General features: G+C 36.4%; 1 protein-coding gene across 3 annotated transcripts in view; it reads right to left on the minus strand.

Annotated features, from left to right (window-relative positions):
* Positions 1-1,148: 1,148 nt before the first annotated feature.
* The window catches only part of GABRG1 (gamma-aminobutyric acid type A receptor subunit gamma1), a 60,589-nt gene continuing 40,188 nt past the window's right edge, over positions 1,149-21,549 (minus strand). Inside the window, exons 5-10 of one of the 3 annotated variants that reach the window (XM_030492087.1) lie at positions 20,456-20,512; positions 19,514-19,596; positions 18,088-18,225; positions 17,814-17,966; positions 14,804-15,015; positions 1,149-9,825 (exon numbers count right to left, since the gene is read on the minus strand). In XM_030492087.1, the coding sequence (XP_030347947.1) occupies positions 9,547-9,825; positions 14,804-15,015; positions 17,814-17,966; positions 18,088-18,225; positions 19,514-19,596; positions 20,456-20,512 (922 nt within the window). In that variant the 3' untranslated portion in view covers positions 1,149-9,546. Of the gene's footprint in view, positions 9,826-14,803; positions 15,016-17,813; positions 17,967-18,087; positions 18,226-19,513; positions 19,597-20,016; positions 20,073-20,455; positions 20,513-21,549 lie in introns of all 3 variants that reach the window. The other 2 variants (XM_030492089.1, XM_030492088.1) reach the window with 2 other exon arrangements.

The following is a 21,549-nucleotide window of genomic DNA, read 5'->3' on the forward strand; positions in this document are numbered from 1 at the left end:
GTTTACCTTAAAAATATAGATGACAGATTTTACTTTGAAGGCTGTACATAAAGGCTTTGCCTAATTCCCTCATTCATCAGTTACTTCAATACTGTGGAAGCTAGAGGTTTGATTTTTTTGAGCTAAAAAGCCATTCAAAACTTTATGATCTCAGAGGTATTGTGTTATGAAAACCACAGTTCATTGTACCATTCATACAACAGAGGGGACATCAGCAATCTGAAAGAAAAACAGATTCTACTATACCTTGAGTAAGCTTAATAATTTAAGTAACAGCTGGCAAGACATAATACCAGAAGTAGTTATCAGGGAAAAAAACATATGATGCTAAAGGGAATGTAGGTATTGCTGGGATCTTTGACTTTAATCTGAAAAGGATGTATAAGATGCTAAAGAAATCTGTGGCATTCTCCAGAAGTCTGCAATGCTTAAAGCATCTTTGACTCTTTTCCCAAAGTTTTTATGTTTACTGCATCCCCCTTTCATCACCTTTACACACCCTGTTTAGAATGAATTAGAAACACTTTCTGGGACTGACCACTTACAAGAAGCTGATACTTACAGGTAGATCCTCCAATGGGCTAACAAGGCCAGAGAACAAAACATATTTGATGAAAATCATGAGGAGTGATTTTTTCCTGGATATTTGCTTTCAATTTGAGTCCTGCTCCTTGCTCTGTGGCGCATCTAATAGAAAGTTACAACCTTTTCTAAAATTACAAAGAAGACATTGTGGCCATGGGGGATCCTATAAGGGGAAGGAGATAGGGATTAGCCAAGCACCAGAAGCAGCAGAAGTGAAGGGCTTTTGAGGGAGAGGATCACTCCTCTTGGCAGTAACAAGCAGGACATCTCCCAGTAGGTATAAAACTGGTCTTAACCAAAATAATTGATGAAGTGGAATTTTAGCTCCAGATCTTTACTTGTGTGAGATGACTGATGTTCTATTTACATTATTATTATTTCAGGAAGGAAAGAGAGGGAAAGAGGAGAGGAAAGGAGGGAGGAAGGAAAAATTTTAAGCAGGTGAAGGCATTGGTCTTGGTCAGAGCAGTGTATGAAGCTATTTTCACTTGAATTACTATTAACATCATGGTCCTACAGAGAAAAGAATGTATGGCATGTAGAAAATAAATAACATAAGAAAGTAAGTAGCCAGGCACTATTTATTATTTCACAGTGTAACCAATCAACTTCACAGCAGATACAGTAAAAACAATGCATTACAACTGCTTGACAAAGTTCAGTGTTGAAACTCAGTTTAAGAGACATCAGAGCACAAACATCTAATTTGTTCATTTTGCACAGAACACATGGTATTCAATGGTGGGGTTTTAAATTTATTTTTAAGACTATGGCTTTCAGTTTTACATTTAGAAGATTACAGGCTACATCTCAGAAACATCTGTATGAACCATGCACCAGGGTGCAGGCACATTTCCATTCAATGCACAAGGACTAGTGCAACATTTATATGAAAATACAATAGACATTAACATTCACAGTATAATCATGAGCTATAAAACCTATCTTTCAAGCTACTGCCAGCCTTCTCCTGGCAAGAGGTTTCCAAGATTTTATTTTTTCTAGAAGTCCTTACAACCCAGCTTTCTCCCATAATCTTATGTCAGAAATTCTGTTTTCAAGGCCTTGAGCAGCCAAAGCCCTTCTGATAATAAGAGCCACAAGCATCTCCTTTCTGAACTTGTTAGTATTACCCTGGTCATCACTCTCAAAGTCTCATGAGTCCTCAAACAAAATCAGCTTTTAGCAGTTGATGTACTATTCAGCATGAGGTGTACTGTTGTAAAAAAAACCAGAGAACAACCATAGGGTGAAATCCCTCCATTTGCTTTCATTTCTCCCCAGACCTCGAGAAAAATTAAAACCACCAACAACAACAAAACCACAAACAAACAAAAATCCCACAGGTAAAAGAGAACAAAAGGCTACAAAACTCTAGCCTTGAACCATATTTGATCTTTCTGCAATATTCTGTAGCAATCTAAACTTTACATTCATTTAAAATGCTATCAGTGATGCCCAGTTACTCACTTTTGGAGTACTTTAAGAGATGATTTTTAGAAAAGCCTAAACATTCACAACATGAAAAACAAGTCTTAAAAAACAAGCTGAATCCATCCACTTTACAAATGCAATCACAGCGACTTCCTCAGCACTGAAGATATTTGCTTCTACCTTTATCTATAAATCAACTTTTCATCAAAGAAGGAATTGTGATGTTTACTTTCAGTGATATCAATGCCTATCTTCAACCAGAACATTTGTGTTCTCCCTTTCTTCTTCAGTAAAAAGGAGTTCAACCGAAAACTAATCCACAAGACCCATCAAATTCTAAGCTTCTGAACCACTTCTACATTTTAACTGTGCAAGTCTAAATGGGGCTTTTTTGGACCTTTTTGGTCACATTCAGAACATAAATTTTATGGGGGAAATAAGCTTGTTAAAACAACAATCAGAACTTGATGTATATGTAAAAATTTTCATAGGTTACTTTCCAGTCTACATACATATGTATATACATATGTCTTTGCCATTACTAATATAAATTCTGCACACTCACAAAGTCTCAGCTGTATAGGATTTAGCAAAAGCATTATCAGTTTTCCATCTCCGAAGTCTTCTGGTTCAGCCATGCTCACTAATAATGTTGTCAAATATTAAAATGATTATATCAATGTTTCACTCTAACCCAGCAGAGAGAGTTTGTCAAAATGGAGAAGCAAATAACAATCAATTTAATACTTGCAAATGCTTTAGTTTTGGCATTGCACACAAAAGACCATGGTATTTTAAGACAGGCTGAAAAAATCATGGCTTAATCACATTAAAAGCTTATGAGGATACCTGGCTGTTTCTAGGTAATTGAATATAATAATGGACGAGTGCATACCAAGGCTATTGGAAAAGTTCCAAATAACTGAGTAGAACTGTAAATATTGGCACACTTATAATATTAGCCTAACTGAGGAGGCTTAGGTAAGAAAAACTGAAGTAGAAAAATAAATTTGCATTAATATAATGTATTTTAAATACAACCCCGAGAGTTACAAAACTTATCTTAATGTTCCATATTTTTTTCAGTAAGTTATTCATGAGGGCTTTAATAAATAATTTTAGAAGGAACATAATATTATAACATTGTCCACTGGAGCCAAAACACTATCAAATTAAATGCATGGTATGAATGTTCACTTAGGTAGTTAAAAATATCAGCATTTTTAAAAACAGCTTTAAAAAACCAGGATGCATTAGAAAAGGGCAAACTGTGAATCACTGAAACTATGTGAAGTGTAAATGCTGAGACTTGCATGAAGACTGTATTTGAATAATGGAACCTCAAAATAATATATACCGAGATACATAATAAATCAACAAGTGAAGGATATTTCTGGAAATTTAGTTTTTAGACCATACATTGCAATTGTTTATAAAACTTCAGTGAAGGGGAATATGAATTATAGCAATATCATTTACTTAATTGGAAAAAGCAATTAAGAACAACTATCAGATCTTTCAAGATAGTAATCACCATGAGATCCAGATTGTGATCCTTCAGTTTCATTTAAGGAAGTATTTATATTCTATAGCAATTTAAACTGTAAGTATCATAACACAACTCTTCACATTCACATATAAAGTCGAAGCATCCACAGCAGACAATGGTGGGAAATAAAAAAGGTACTGTGAAATCACACAAGCCATTAAGATTTTTTTCAGTAAATAAAGCTTGAACACAAATTGTATATTTACACTGGGCCTATGAATATGCAAATATCCACATTTACCTGTCTTGGAAAATTTGAGCCATAGTGCAAGCACCTTCATTGTTCCTGCTCCTATGCCATCAGTGGGCAGAGGGGCAAACATAACTTTACCTGTTTAAAAAAACCATGAACTCTTTTCTGCAGATTCCACAAGCCAAAAAATTCCTATTGACCATCTTCCTAAGGAATAAAAACAATTCAAGGGGAAATAGACATCTGCAGCGAACTGATAACTCATCCTCACTTCCCACCCACAGTGGCTGGGTTTAGGGTTTTTTTTTTTAAATATTGAATTGGCAAAATAAATATACCATCTGCGGGGCAGTACTGGTTATTGTTGTTAACAGTCCTCAACCTTTTCAAGCGTAAATGACAAAGCGATCTTAATGTTGCTCTATAGAGCCAGTCTGCCTCCTCAGTGGGACCAACTGAAAATCATTTTTCCAATGCTTGGCAGCAAGACATCTCCTACCTGCAATACCTGGAGAGGGAAGCTGCAGGAGGAAACCTTTTCTTTTGAATTCAGCAAAGTTCAAACCCTGTTGACAAGATCACTCTGTGAAGCCAGAAATACACAAAAACATTGCTTCCAACCTGATAAATGAGTCTCAAGTAGACATGCAGAGATGTATGGAAAAGAATTACAAAAGAAGAAGCTTTATTACTACAAGCAGATTCATGTGTCTTTAATCCTGTCATCTAGTGGGATTCAGGTCCTGCTATCTGTAGCAAAATTGTCCTAATTTACACATGCCATATACCTACTTTTCTGAAACAATCTTCTTGACTAAGAAAAGCAAGTGAGAGGAAGAACATGGTAGAACAGTTTACACGTCTTCTGACTTACATCCCCTGTGGCTCTCCTCATACAGCTGAAGTAACATCGATCTACCATAAGCAAAACTTGCAGGCAAAGCAAGATTTGTCACTGGGAAGTGGAATGAGATTGTCCAGGGATTTTACAGATTTATTTTTTCCTTAAAATACCACGAGACTTTTAAATTATTTTTTTTATAAACAAGGTATTGCTAAGGGGCAACAAGAGCCACCTGTGGAAAAAAGGGCTAGATCTTTCAGTCTTTTACAGTGTTAGCTGATCTCCTATCTCCACGAGCTGTCTGAGATTTCCTCTAAAGCCTTCATTAACACTCTGGCTTCCCCAGTGAGATTTACTAGTAACTAAAACCGAAACATTCGTATTTACTGCCTTTTCACTAGCATCATAACAAATCCAAAAGACAACACAGAACCCACAATACTGAGCCTTGTGACAAGATTTAGACACTTTGTCCAGGAGTGTAACCAAAACTCTCCCCCTATACCACATGGGGAATGTCTCAGTGTCTCATAACAGGACAGTCAACTCAATGAAACTGCTTCTGCGCATAAATAAACATTAAGTGCAGGGATGATTTTCCATCATTCTGGAAGTCACAACACACATCCATCTTCTCAAGGGAAGCAGGTACCCTGATTCAAATTACAGTCTTGCAGGGAAAAATCACCCTTCCTTTTAACCAGAAACTACTATCAACTTCCCTGGAGTACACCAGCTATGCTAGTTCATGCCTGGTGTGATCCACCTTTCACACTCCAGGAGGAAAGAGGAACTTAATGATTGAATGCAGTCTGGGTCAGGTTTCCATTCCCAAACTGTTTAGCCCTCAAGGAGACTAAAAGCAATGTAGACACCAGGGTACTAGGTCTTTCCCATTGTCTATCGTACTAATTAATACCAAATACGCATTCATCAGGGCATGTGGACATTCACTAAGCAGAAGCACAGCAATTCTTTCTAGTTCTAATTCTAATTCTAATTCTTGGCCTTTTATTCTTTAGCTGAGGAACTCTACGTTAGTTCCTATTTTCTGTACCTGTTACAATGACTAAAAAATACATTATTTCACAAACATTAAAGATCTCATTTAATGCATAATTGAGAGAAACTACAATAAATTAAAAATAATTATACTGACTATGATTTAAAAATAAAATAGGTGTATTTGCGCTAATTCTCAGGTATTTGGACACAGTAAACTGAAATGACAACTGATGCACGTAAACACAGCATACCCTACTTCAGGCAGACAGATATTTAAATCCAGACTCCTCCTGCTGGCTTTCAACTGAAAGGTCAAAGGTGTTCACAAATTACAAAGCATAGTTCATACACCAATTTTAAACAAATCTTTTATTACCATAGCAAATAAGCAACAGAAAATTATAAAAAACATATTGGAGGTGATTCTCCTTCAAAGTCTTACACAATCCTATGTCTCTGAATGTCAGAAAACCAGATAAGGTTAAAGCCTTTGAAGCACATCTACATGTGAATATAAAATACATTACCCAGAGCTCATGCTTTGGTTGCACTGCCACTCCATAAAACAGATTCATTCAGACACAGAAGACATGCACTGAAGATCAGTGAGGTACAATCACAGACAAAACCTTACCAAAAAAATAACACACTGAGCTTGTACTCATTACTAAACCAGACAAGTGGTGAACACTAATATAGAAATATCAAGGAAAAGTCTCTTTTTGGAAAAATAAACTTCAGGAGATGCCTATATAAGTGCACTAGAAAACAGATTCCCCAGACTTTTCCACCTCTCTGCCTGTATGGCAATTTCTTGTCTTATGTCCCTCTGAGAAAAGTTACTGAAGAGGCTCCTGCTATCATCCTTAGTGTTCAATCATTTGAGCTATTGAACACTCATTATTGAAATTAGTTCAAATTAAATATGTGTTTATGGTATCAATTCAGGGTAGCATCACTCTTTGTGACAGTACATAAGCACATGCTTTTCTGAATTTTGGTCTAATTACAATACTGATTAGGAATCGGTTTAAGCATGTGCTTAATCAGTAATGGTCAGAATAATATGACTCCAGCTACTGTGATCCCAGCTATCAGTAAATGAACTTTTATCCAGGTAAGTTTGAAAAAAGACTGCAATATCTTAGTCCAAATAATTATAGTCTCTGTTTCTCGTCATTTATTTTGAGTATCACTTGGATTTCTTGAAGTGTTCACATGCAGATTAGAAAGAAAACACAGAGGACTAAAATAACACATTTATTACATGCCATGTTACAGTTCACTGTATTCCCATTTCTATTTGCACTCACAGTACTATGGGAAACTAAAATTATTTCATCAGAAACAAATGAAGTACACAGAAAAGTTTGTCAACAGACAGAAGCGAGTGTGTCCATAAGCCAAACAGCCGTAACATTCAATAGGTTTAATACTCCATTACATTGTTTCATAGTAATGAGAGATGAAAGACTTTTTATCCATCCCTTGCCAATTCTGGATGGTTTCAGTTCTCCAGTTCAGTCACTGGAGGCTGATTGGCAACTGACAACCACATGAATAGAAAAAGCTAACTAGATCTGCCAGAGGAGAGCAGGCTATGAAATTTGTATTTCCTCTTGTGTGGTGCCAAGTTCTTTGAAGTTCCTTTTGTTTAAAGGTGAATTAATGAAACTCAGGAGCTCACGATATCTGTGCCTTGTATTGTACAGTGAGTAGACTGTTTTTCAACTACACATCCAACATACTGCTGCTGAAGCTACCTTCATCGCTCCCACAGAGAAATGTGTTTACTGTGCAGTCAAAAAGCATCAAACTGCACTGTGGAATTAAAACTGATATATTTCCTTTGTACTGAACATTTTCTGAAAATGAGGCTCTAAAGAAACAATAAATTACAGTAAATCAGTGTTGTTAATGATGCTGCACTTCTGTGCTCAGTCTAACAGTCAGAAGAAGTTAGTGCTCAGAAAGGTCATGCAACAAATAATGTCAGCAAACCTTGACAGCAGCATTTCAGATTCTCAACCACTTTCATATCTCACCAGCTAAATACTGAAATAAAGTTTGTGTTAAAATGGGATCTTCTCTGCCACGCTTTCTTCCAGAATCACAGCACATAGTCTTGCATTCGCTATTAAACTTTGGGACTGAACACTGCAGTAACATTTCATCTGAAATGTGTATTGCATATAATATCTTACTATGTTTGGTACCAACTTGAATAAAAATATACATTAATCTTTTCTGAGAAATTCAGAGGGAGGACATCCAAAGGAAATATTGAGGGGGTCCTTCACGTATCATTTTCTATTATTAGCCATTAATCATGTCTTTATTTCCAGTACTGAACATCCTTACCTACAGCCAAATGCTAATCCCATTAATCCTCTTTAAAGATCTGTAAGGTCTTCTGTGTAATTCTGACTCTTACTTAATGCATATCTTAATTTTACAATGATTCTTGCAAGCTCACTTGAGACCAATTTATTTTTGAGAATGGAGGAAAGACTGCACTTTTCCAAGATAAAGACAATGTATTTAAAAATAGAAATCAGATACTAAATGCTGCCAGCCAGCAATAGTCAACACAGAGAAGTCAGTCCAGAAAGGATACTACTGAAGAACTGCTACCGAAATGAACAGAAGCTCTGACCACAGAAATGCTGGAGAACTGGTCCTACAATTTTAGGGCGGGCAATAAGTCCCATCTTAGAGAAGGGTCAGCAATGCATAAGGATTATTTAACTGCCCCCAACCCCAACAGGGCTTTTCCACTAGAAACAATTATCAAGGAGATAATTACATGGCAATCCATAACACAGATTCAGTAAATTCATACCGTTTGGCTTTGGCTCAGTGAGTAGCGTATTCAGTAACAAGCAGAATCCACAAATTCATACTGTATGCAAAGTGAAGTAAGTCACACACTACACTCCTAGGGCTAGAGATTTAACATAGTGGCTTTGAATACTGTTGTGAGACTACAGCAGTGATACAGGTTTTCCAAACTCTGATGGTACGATTTCTACCACATGTAGAGTTATGACTTTTTCTCTGGCCCTGAGTATGAATCAGACAAAGAAGGGAACGGGGAAGATGTGAACAGCATTATGCTTAACGGCCAGAATCTCAGTCAGCATCATCCTGGTTTCCATGAAATGAGGAAAAAATGGCAGCTAGGTAGGAATTTTTGAAAGTTGTAGCCCTCTTGGAAAACTTTGGGGTAACCACAACAGAGAAGTAACGGCAGATGGAACACAGACATAAATGTAATCTAAGGTTGAAAGCCAAAAGTCAGGATAAGACAAGCTCAGAATTACCCTTGGGGTTTTAGTGATATATCCATTTCTCACTGCTCTAATCTCTGTGTTCTGTATAAATCTGACTATGATTAATTATGACTTAATCACTCTTTTTAACATACTGCAGAGAACAAATGGCTGGTTGAAAAAATAGAAATGTTCCATTTCAACTTTTTAAATCAAGGACTAATAAAATCATCACCTTATGGATGAAATGGATGAGAATAATTAATCCCATTTTGTTAAGGCTTTCTTTGTAAAGAGATGCTACAAAATTCATCTGCATTATCATTTAGAATTAAAATTGAAAGCTTACGTAGAACTGTCCAGTTAAATAACATAGCCTCTTGACTCTGCATTTTGTTAGAGCTGGACAAAATATGTATGTGTTCAGGCAAGTTACATCTCAGGGATATTTATATTTTCTCTTCAAAATACCAACGTCAGTTCTATAGCTGAGTACAAGAAAGAGACTACATCACCGTATTTCCTCTCATTGTTTCTAATTTTTTTTAAGTATCCAAACAATGTGAGTTGTTTTGAACCAGCTCTAATCTCTGGCTGCTCACTGAAAAATGTTAATGACTGTTTAATTCACAATTTTTTTCTGAGTTTGTCAAACCTCTGAAACTTATAGATAAAGATAGCCAATCCAGTAAACGAGATTGAACAATGCAAAGGCAGTTGGAAAGAAGATTCGAGAATAGGAATCAATTTTTGCAATGCGGATGTGTATTCTTCCTTCTCTCCAAGATCCTGTGCGGCAGTCTTCAAAACAACAAAAGAAGCTAGCACAGTCTTTCCCTTCTAGGCACTCATATCCATAATCATCATCACGTTCAGGGAGATGATTAATGTTATTAATTGGAATTAGTGTTGATCCAGGTCGAACAGCAATTGCAGGTGGTTTCTTAAGAAAAACAAAAAAGAAAAATATGATTTTGCAGGTGGTTGGTTTATTTCTTTTTTTATTTCCCCTCATTTTTTAGCCTCCATAGGTTTTCCATTAGCAAAGACCAATATAAGCACCTTCAGCACATTATACAGAAATTCTGATATTAAACAGTTTGGGGAGCTTTGTGAATTAGTAACTGCTGTATATAATTAGCTCATGCAGGCAAATGATCATGAAATATTTTTCACCTGCCACAGTGAAAACTGGGTTGTGCTGAGATTTGGGAATAGTGGATAATTAGTTACACAGACGGGGTTAGCTGATCCCATCTACACAACACAAACAAACACTGTGAAGTCAGCCACAGCTTGACAACTGGGTCATAAGCAAGTCCACAAGCAGGTTATAAGCATCACTACCAAAGGAATGATGGTTTCCCCATCATTTGGAGTCTAGAACAAGAGTGAAGGCATTTCTGGAAGATACATTTTCACCAAAAAGCAGCTAATAAGATTAGTACAGCATTACTGGTGAAGTTTAAGAAAATGAGACACACAAGGCCAGGCCACATCATAAAAACCTCTGATGTTAAATCCCTAAGCAATATGCCCTACCTTTAGAAACTAAGACATAAGAATCCTTAGGAGAACACCATTCAAGTCACTAAGCTGATAAATTTACACCTTAAATCTTACTTTTACTTTCTGTAAACATAACTCTTCTTGCAATCTGGTAAAAACTCAGTGTAATAGATGTTAAGGTTCATAAAGAATTTTCATAGGAAAAATACGGGTGCCTTACGGCCTACTGCATACATTGTTTGCTATTCCCTTCTTTGCGACTTTTACCTTCTCACCATCCTTTTACTTGCACAATCACAGCCCATCTTTTCCCTTTTCTTATTTTGTTTCCATGCAGTTCTTCACTCTTCATGCTTGTTTTCCTGAATATTTCAAAATACATTCTATTTCTCTAGCTGTCCTCTTTCTCTTTCTAAATCTTATAGCCTTTTTAAACTACTCCATAAACCCCTTTCTTTCAACTCCCCCCACCTTTGGCATCTCTTCCAAAATCTTCAGATGGAAATAGGATTTACATCAACACTACTCTTACATTGTCTTCTCTCTTTTCTACCATCTCCATATTTTGTCATGTTAGGAATAAATGCAGCAGGAAAGGATGCAGTCAGAAGAACTAGCTGGATATTTAAGTGTAGAGAAGAATCTTAAACAGTTATACATGACAGGCAGTGAAAAAATATGAAAAAATATGAAAAGCAGGAAGCCACATAATTTCAATTCTTGTTATATTTTAGAGTCCTGTTGTTTCACTTCCATGGAATTACTCTGGCCAGCACACAGATCTCTATACATTGTTAAGGAGGCATTCTGTTGCTGAAGGGACATTTCACCCTGCGTCCCAATGGGTGATGTCTTAAAGCAGTGCAGTATGCACAGCATTTTTTAATAGCTTTATTTAATAAGTGTCTTTACCAGAGGAAGTCTCACAAAGACTGCTGTTTCAATACTTTTTAGACATGATGACCTAGGGAGCTAATTATCATGCTAAAGAACCTCATTATTCTTTTCAGTTACGCTAAAATACCGACAACAATAACAGCAGTTACATGTTTCTATCCTAATTTGAGGTATTACAAACAGGGCTTATTTTTACAAAACATGAAAAGTAAGTTCAAATAGTTTTTTTCTTAACTTTTACAAAAATCATTATTTTGTTGAAGATATGTAGGGAAAAAGATGCTTATTATTGCAAAGCCTATTCTGGCTTTACAATAATTTTCTGACTGTTGGTTCTGCTAATATAAGATTTGTGGCATGATTCATTTCTACTAATGAGGTAAAACAGGAATCCCCAACTCAGAAACACCATAAAAGGAGGAAAAATAACAGTACTGCTTTTAACTCCTCATATCACCAGCACAGACCTAAGCTGGCTACTGAATTACAGGTTTGAAGAGGTGGCCTGAGAGAGGCAGAAAGACAGTGCCATCTTATAGGCCTAACTACCTCCAGGGAATACATAAAATGTGTGTAAGAAAGGGATAATACGAGGAGAAAGGGGAAAAAACACCAACACCTCACAAGAAAATGACCTTGTATCAATTTGCAGAGACTTAAAAAAAGAAAAGCAACAAAGATGTAGATACAGTAGTACATGCTGATTGTTCATGTACGTGCCTACTAATATTGTAGATAAAATTCCAGAGTGAGAAGTATTTATAATACATTCTGATAGGACCAAAACCAAATTATTCTGCGTTAACACTAATAGATGTACAAAAGAAAGTCATCATCTGTTAAGATCATAGCACAGGTGATGTATTCACTTCAAGTGAAATGATGATCAGAAGAAAATCCGCAACTAATTAAGTTTAATCTTTCCTGCCCAAACTCATTATCCTTACTAGTGTGGATTTACATACGCCAATTCCTACCACCTTTCTTGAATTATGCCAGCACATATTTTGTAAGATAAAACTCCTGTAGCCATTTGTAAAATCTCACCATTTTTTCACAAGATCATTTATTCAATCTTATTGCCATAGGATCATGGAATAATAAGCCTTTATTGCATTTTGCAATAGCAATAGACAAACAATGTAAGGCAAGTTTTCCAAGGGAAAAAACACCTGTAAATGAGAACTTTTCAGACGGAATTAAACTGACTATTTTAATTAAATTGGGTTTTTGAGTTACATATCCATAACTACAAGAGAGAAAGAATGAATAGAAGTCTTTGACAAAGATGGGGAGGGGGGAAGGGGAAGGGAGAAAAAAAAAAAAAAAGATTTGTAGTTGTATGACTTCCCATTAATCAATCAGATGGCTTCTTTAATTGTTCTAGTTCGAACAAGAAATTTTATAGCTTTTTATGAAACATCACCGAAAAAAATCCCTCTTTATAAAATGAGAATCCTTGCATCTAAGGATATTAAATTTAATTCCCCCATTTATAGAGTAATCTCTTACCTAGTTTTTTAGAGTAATCTCTTACCTAGTATGGTCTTATAACATGGTGAAACATGTTTAAAGAATTCTATGTGAAAATATAGTTGGTTTTCAACTACTTAGAAACAACAAGCATGCTTTAAGAAGACAGTAAACCACAACCAAACAGTGTTTGGAGTATTATACTTCTGATTTTAATCTTATTCAACAGATGCCATAATTTCTATCTCCCTATTTTCATACATTTTAAATTGTGATATGCACTGAAGATCTCAAAGCATTTGGTAGATTATTGCATAAATGGCTGATGTGCGAACAGATTCTGGAAAGTCTTGTTACCCCATTCAGTAGAGTATGCTTGCAAACCACTTCAATGGCTTTTGATCTGCCAGCAGGTGATCTTTAATAGCTCCTTGGTTTGAATAAGTAGTATTTTCTCCTCTCTTCCTTTTCTCCTTGTTGTGCACGCTGAGAGCAGGCCTTTTCCGGCTTCCTGTTCCCTAAGTGTTGTTGAGACCTCATTGCTACATCAACCTAAAATTGAAACTGCTGTGCTAACATTGGAAGTCCCCCAAATTCTACAGCCTCTGTTATCTTTTACCTTCATTGCTCAACTGTGGCTCTTGCCAAAGCCTAAGTTTTCTATGCCTTCCATTGTGCCCACATTTGCTTCTACCACTAAAAAACAGGGAAGTTTGAGGTTTCCATTTTCCAGTTTTTGTAGCTGTGCTGGATTCCCTGGGGATCACAGTGATGTCTGACCAAGGCAGCACAGGGCAGTATTAACCCTTCACCACTAGTCTTGCTGTAAAGACACAGCTGATCCACTCAGACCAGCTCACCATATGAAACACAAAGTTTCTCATTTCCCTGATATTAAGCCATAGCAGCCCTGCAGTGCCCCCATAAGATAGTCTCCTCCAGCAGTGCTGCTCAAAATTGGTGCGCCTGTGCTTTTTGACGCTAGTTGCAGAAGGGATATGGGTTGCAACAGGATTTCTGCATTTGTGTATCTATCTGGGCTCTCTAATTTCATTTCAATTTCTCTTTCATCTTACACAGCCTTCACTCAGAAAAGACAACTGATATTATGATTCAGCTATGCTCCAGCTTCCTTTGACGAAATGATCTGAAAGGGGGCTTTATAATATTGTCCTTCCTCTTATTCTCTCCAAAAGATGACTACAATCAAGCCTCAGATATTAAGACTAGTGTTTGAATGAATAAACTATTTAACACTTTTACCTCAACATTTTATTATTTTAAAGATTAGTTTTAAATATTTGTACTGGCTTCCAACAATAGATTCTTTGGAAGTTCCAGTGTTCTTATCACATGAACAGAAAGCTTCTTAAAATACTTGTATATATTACACTTGTAATAATACTTGTTCCTGGGATATGTAGGGATTCAAACATCAACCTGTAAAAGCAGAAGGCTCATTTTGCCAGAAAGAAATATGGAAGTGAAAAAGAAAGGAAAAAAAAAAAAAAAAGAGTTAAGGTAGATTTCTGAAGTGGAAGGGTGTCAGAATACTGACCAGTAATAAGCACTTTTTATGTTGAAAAGCTAGCTAGGTAAGAACCAAGTTACATGATGCGGATCCAAACAAATTCTCATACCTCCAGTCCATTTACATTATCTCTACTGCTACAGTCTTATCTATGGTTCTCTCTCAGGTGCTGTTCTCAGCAGCACTGTGCCTGACAGAACTGTCTCCGTACGCACACACCTCATGGGCAGCTTAATAGGGGCTTGGGCATGGAAGCACAGAATATTATAGCAAACCACTCTCTAGCTTAGGCTTATGAGCAGAATGATCCAAAACCTTTGTTCGTTGGTAGTATTTACACAAAATTAGTACAACCTCCCAACTGTAAAAAAAATTACAAAATAAATATTAGTGTTAATTATGTTTGAACATTAGCCCTTTTACTTAAGAACAGTCCCTCAAAATTAATGCTACAATAAAGAGCATTCTGTAATTTTTTTTTTTTTTTTTCTTCTTGTCTGTTTAAACTTACTGATGGCTTAGGTTTTGTCTTCTTTTCTTTTCCTTTGTCTCCTTTTCTGTTACTGGTAAAATAATGCAATGTGCCATATTCCATCAAGGCAGCAAACACAAAAATGAAGCAAACTGAAACAAAAAGGTCCATTGCTGTCACATATGAAACCTTTGGGAGTGACTTCCTTGCAATTGTACTCAATGTTGTCATGGTTAGCACTGTTGTAATGCCTGTTTGAGAAAGAAAGAAAGAAAAAAAATAGACCAGAAGAGGGAAGTGTATAAATGATCCAATTACACTCAATAAACAATAACACTGAGAAAGTTTGTGTAATTTCATAAATCTGTTAAAGAATGCACACACGAAACAAATACAATAGACAAACAGGTACAAATCAGCATACAAATTTTATTAATATAAAAAAGTCCTTTGGTTCTTGAAAGATTAAAATGTACAAAAGGACACATTCAGAAAAAAAAGGTGTATTATTTATCAATGATTTTAAACTTTCAGAAAACACAAGGAAAAGGAATAATACTTTCAGTTGTTTGCTTCTGACATGTTGCAGATCAAACTAGATGACCTTCATGGCCTTTCTGGTCTCATCGCCTGAGTTACTAGGTATTTTTCCAATACTGTGTCTGAAGTAATAGAAAACGTTTCCCTTGATTCACTTACATACAAGTTAACTAAAAGAACAAGCTGGCCTCAATAGAGATGTGTTCAGAATCTCAATTATACCACTCTTCACCGCCTTAACATGTAGAAGGTGTTAACACTTTCTTCTTATATTTGATGCTTCAGGGAGAAGCAAAGCCTTTTTCGTAGTAGTCCCAAAAATAAGATGTGACCTTTCCTCCAGAAAGCAATACTTGAACACACAAATAATTTGTTATTTACATGCACAGACTTACTGCAAAACGTGTTACACCAGTCTAAGTCTGTCTGTGGCTTTTAAATCAAAACATGGAATCGGGGTCGCTGTGGACTGATCCCACAGCAGGAAAGCAGTGGTGATTTTACAACAGATTTCTCAATGAAATCATGTGCCTAAAAGGGCAAACAGTTTTATAGAAGTGTTTCGCTCTCACTAGATGCTTTTGAAAATCAATTAGGCATTTCTCTGTGTAGTTACAGATTTAAATACCTTTAACTGCCTCAAATCTTTTGCTTTGGGAAACCACAGTCTGCAAGGATCTTTCAACATATATGGAAGAAAAAGGCCCAAGCCTTTTCAGGATACCAGACCCCAGCACAGCCTCCAGGCAAGAAGTCACACCCAGCATTCCCCTGACTGACCTCTGTTCAGAGACAACAAAAGGACACCTGGGCTTTCCCAGTCCTCTCTGCTATTCGAAAGGCATACATAGCACTGTCACACAGACCTCAGCATTACAACTGCTTGCCGTGACGGACCTTGCTCAGTTTTGGTTTTCCTATCTTAATTTATCATTACTTTCTATAAAATTGCTTTGTCTGGTATGCTCTTTCTTCTCCACCAGAAGATATGCATGCAAGAAAAGTCATCCTGCAATCTGTCAAACTGGTTTCTGCATGTTCATACAAAAGGAGCTCAGAGTTAACTGCAGGGAGCTGTAAATATAATATTGCGAACATTTGTAGTACATCTCAAATAGATGAAGGTTAGTACTGCTGAAGTGGGAGCATGAAAAGTCTATCTTAACCATGCGATTAAAGGCAAATTTGCAAGGTTTGTGGCATAAAAAAAAAAAAAAGAGCAGTCTGGATACCCAACTCACAGGATACCAATACAACAGTTTTTCCTCTTATAACTAGTGACTTTCCAGACAGTACAGACAGTGATGTCCAATGATTAGTCAAACAAATTTCAAAATCAAGATCTGAAACTATCTTTTGATAGTTTCAACTTATTTAGGCAAGGTTTTAGGCTCTCTTCACTAAACTTTGCAGTACATTTAAATAGCATAAAGTTAAGAACCAAGACTTGGATTTTCTTTCTTTACCCTTTCATTAGGCTACTGAGCTATTTTGCTTACTTTCTTTCTTGACTCATTAATCTTGCAAGCTTGACTGCAAGTGGTCCAGTTCCAGTGGGAAAGTCAGGGAGTTAAAGCCTTGACTCACCCTTCTGATAGGAAACACTCCTAATAAGTTGCGAATGGTGTGTTCACAATCCTATAAGCTGATGAGAAAAAGTAACTCACATCTCTCACTTTCTAAGATACACTCTCAGCTCTTGATCTTTCCCCTGGAATAGGTCATACTGCTATCACCAGTTTTCCTAAAAGCACCTATCACTTTTAATCTCAAAGTTGCTACTGTGTGTCCTTGCACTTCAAGCACTGCAATGCATGAATCCTCAACAGTCAAATGTAGGAGACTGGTACCATGCTAAACATGCCAGACAACACTAACACGGAGTTATCACTGTAGCAGAACTTGCAACACACTTCATTGCTATCTGTAGCAAAAGCAGTACAGTGATTCAGGTTTTTTTGAGTTATATGCTTAACTGCTTGAAGTGCAACTTTGGTTGCAAATTTTCTGCCCTACCCTGGGCTTAAAAGAAATGAATCCTGTCTGTTATTAGAAAATAACAGCAACAAGAACAAAATAACCCCAACCACAAAAAAAACCCAAAACCCAAAACCTTCATGGTTTTTGCCTGTGTAGCAATGAAATCCTTTGTTCCATGATGCTAAGAGAAGTTTAATCATACTTGTGTCAGACTAATGATTGCCATATCGCAAGTCCCTAGAGATGACAAAAAGAACACAAAGGAGAAGAAAATGTATTTGTGTGAACACCACTACATCCACAAGGCTTGGTTCAGGATTTCCATATTTCCATTCTCAACACTCCCTCCTTAAGCCCTACGGTGCAACCACAGCAGGATCCTTCTACTCTTAATCCTGCAGTTCAAGAGAAAGGGTGACCAACGGTCGCAATGTGAAGGGGAATAAATGGTGTTCAATTTACTCCCTGCTGCAGGTTTGTATTCCTGAGGGGTGCCAGACCCTTCAAGGTTGAAAAAAGATATTCTTACCGAGAGAAGTCCTTGCAGGAACTGCGTCCTTATTGATCCAAAATGACACCCATGAAAGAACAACTGTGAGTATACAAGGAATGTATGTCTGAATAGTAAAATACCCCATACGCCTGCTGAGATCAAAGAAGATTGTCATAATAATATAATCACCTATAAATTAAAAAGAAAAAAACCAAACATGACATTGAGAATGGTTTTCAGTTCTATCTTCATCTGTTAGTCTTGTTTTACACAGATACTACACGGAATAATATTTAACACTTTACCTTACCAGACAAGGTATGAGAAATTTCAGTTGTATTTCGTAACCCTACAAATGCAAACTGATACAATCTCCAGTATTTTGGATCCGCCACTTCAACAGATGTTTTCTTCCATTTGTATTCAATTTCATTTCTGGGATATCCATCTAGGATAAAACAGAGCAAATCAAGCATTCAGCCACAGTGTATACCAAAACATATTTTGTAATCTCTGAAGCTGTTTATAAACTAAACCAGGGCTATACATAAAGTGGATCAGACATAAAGCCAATATACAGTCCACCTGGCACATGTAAAATTTAACCACAAAACATCTAGCCTCAGTATTAAGCCTAGCTAGGAATATATAATCGATCAAAAACTGTGTAAATACAAACTTTTAGTAAGTATCTACACAATATTCTAGAACTCAGATAGATAGAAAAACTGGCTCAGAATCACCACTATGAATTAATACACAAATGTAATATACATTATCATTAAAAGACCACAAAGAGCTTGAGTACAGAAATTTATAAAATTCCTACTGATGTTTATTCTTTGTCTCTTACTCTCAGAATGGATTTTCAATGAATCAAGTGGTCTGATTCACTGTCCAGTACTTCAACTTTAAGGAAGTGCAACTTTCTTGATTTTCATGTGCCTCACATGTTGCCCCACATTATCTTGCAGAAAGACAGAAATGAAATTAAGGGAGACTTGCTTGTGTTGCACAACTACTTAATCAATGGAACTATCAAAGCTCATTTAGCTGGAAGCACTCAAGAAGGAAGTATTACATGAAAACACTAATTTAAAAAGAAACATTGGCATTTGATTTCATTGGTTTCACATTTAAGAATAAGTCATTTAGCTGTGTTCAGATGGTTTGGGTTTCTTTTGCCAGTAATAGCACGATTCCTTAGGAATTTTTTTTTTAATATAGTTTATATTAAAGAAATTAAGCCTGAAAGTTGTCTTTCTTGCTCACATAAGTCAGTCCCACTGAAGGGAGAAGGACTTCTTACAGTGATTAAGCATTTACAGGAACAAGTTGAAGAAGGCAGATCTTATTTTTCCTTTTAAGTATACAACATGGAACTAATTCAAAGCTGGCAAGTCTGGCAGGCATAAAAAATAAAGTTCTTCCAGGGCAATAGATTTCCATTAAGTGGAATGGGCATTGCATCAGACTCTTAAACAATAAGATTTTTTAAAGTTGCACCTGAATTAAATGCATGAAATACAACTCATTCATTACTGCATTTAATAATGCATTAAATAATGCAATAAATCTAATAAAAAAATAAATAGGTCAGTTCTTTTCTTCACTACAAGGCTTTAAAAAGTTAACGCTTGCTCTCTTGCTGCTGAGATTTAAGAAATGTAACGTCTGAATGTATAGGGGAAAAAAAAAACAAAACAAACCCAACAAAGACGTATTTTACCACCTACAGCTTGAAAACTCCAGTGGACAGGAGTGTTCATCCATAGGAAAGTTATGAAGCTGAAGATAACATTCAGCATTAATTGTCAGCCTAATTAGAAAAGGAAGGGGGAAAAAAAAAAGAAAAACGATTACATTCAAGCATCCAGACACTCCAGACTAGATAGTAAAGAACATGCACAGAAATCAAGTTTGCCAATTAATGAATGTTATGCATAGCCAACTGTGTATGTGCAAAAGCATCCAGCATCAATGCCAAAGAACAAAAACTATCACCATATACAACCTGAGGACCTGCGTTTTTTCAATTGGCATTTCAAGCCATTTCAAAAATTACAACTCATTTAGGGGGAATCTTTCAGCTGTCTACCAGAAATAGGGTATAAAACAGGGAGGGATTGAAGGCAGGGCAAGGAGAGGAAGTTTATGATAGCAAATACAGGAATTTTCTGAAGAATACATTTGTCAAGTCAAACTGCATTTGGCATCATTGTGTCAGGTAGATACATACACATGAAAGGAGAGTGAGGACACTCTTGGCCTTGCTCTGTATTCATGGAAGCAGCTCTGGGAAGACAGTAGCATGGATATGAGAGAGCAGAGTTGGTATTTCCACACTTTTAATGTCTAAGGCATCAAGTAATTAGTTGCATTCATGCAACTAATGTATATTTTAGAAGTAATTTAGGACTGCAATGGTATCAACTGAATCACTTGCTGCTTTTGAAAATACTATCGCAGATTTCTGAAGAGCTTCCAAGCAATCAATGCAAAACCCAGTTCTGCTAACTTTCACTAGGAAATTAGAGTAAGGGGCTAGACTCCAAGCTTCTTTCTTTGCATTTAAAATACCTCCTCTGTTGGTAACACTATGAAGAAAGTCAGAATGTCTTCTAAAATCAACTTTGAAAATTAACATACTTACATACTTGACTATATGCAATACTTACATACTAGACAAAAAGGGATGGGGAGAGGAAGATTCTGCCACGTGGTGCCAGAAAGCTCTGTGAACAAAGTAGTTATTCTACACAAAGTGTCACTGGACCTTCCTAGAAATTTGTCTTGACCAAGGGAGAGGTTTATATGGGGGTTTAGGGGAGGTGAAGGGTGCGGTGTAAACATCCCCCCCTTTCTAGGTAAAAGCATTGCATGCCTCTGAAGATGTTTTTCAAACTACAGTATATTCATTTATTGCCTTAGCTTTCCATTTCCAACTCTTGGACAGTCAAATGCTTAAAGAAAACAAAACCAGACTTTTATTAAAAGCAACACAACTAGATTTGGAATCACTGGTGGATGCAATGGACAGACCATGGTACAGGGAAGCTCGTGAACCTGGAGCACTGTCAGATCCTATTATTGTTCCTTCAATTAAGAACATATGAACCTCTCAACTTTATTCTACTTTAGGCCAAATTCAGCCCATATTCTCACGTATACAGATGTTTGCATGCTGCAGTACTGGGTGAATACCCGTTCTGCTGGCTGATTACTCACTCACTGCACTTCATAGCTCACACTCTAGCACATTAATTCTAACCTATTGCTCTGGGAAAGCTCACAAGGGAGGGGGTTTTTGGTTGCATTTGTTTCTTTGTGTTACTTAGACCCTGTTTGAAAGAAATTGTACATTGAAACTGAATGGGCAATGGAAGAGTAAAGTCCAAGTATGTCAGCTACAAAAGCAAAAAAACACATTAGCATGTTGATAGAGAGGCTCTCTAGAGATTTTTATAAACACCAGTATAATAAACTGCTTAAAAAGTGCTCTTCAGACATATATGTATACGCTGAAATGAAGCACACTAAGAAAAAAAATCAGTGAGTAGAACCCTTTTAAAACATTCTTTTTCTTTTTACTTCTGATACAGAAGACATTTATAAATTGTTCATAGAACACAACTAGCTTGCATATGAAAACAGCATAAATGACTGAAAAGTAATTAGTTAAAATGTGCTACTTTTTGTTTTAAATAATCTCTCAAGGGCAGAATTAGATTTAGGGCATCCTCTGCATGGACTGCTTCTTGATCAGCTCCTA

The sequence above is a fragment of the Strigops habroptila genome, chromosome 7 (assembly GCF_004027225.2).
Source record: "Strigops habroptila isolate Jane chromosome 7, bStrHab1.2.pri, whole genome shotgun sequence".
NCBI classification, from domain to species: Eukaryota; Metazoa; Chordata; class Aves; order Psittaciformes; family Psittacidae; genus Strigops; species Strigops habroptila.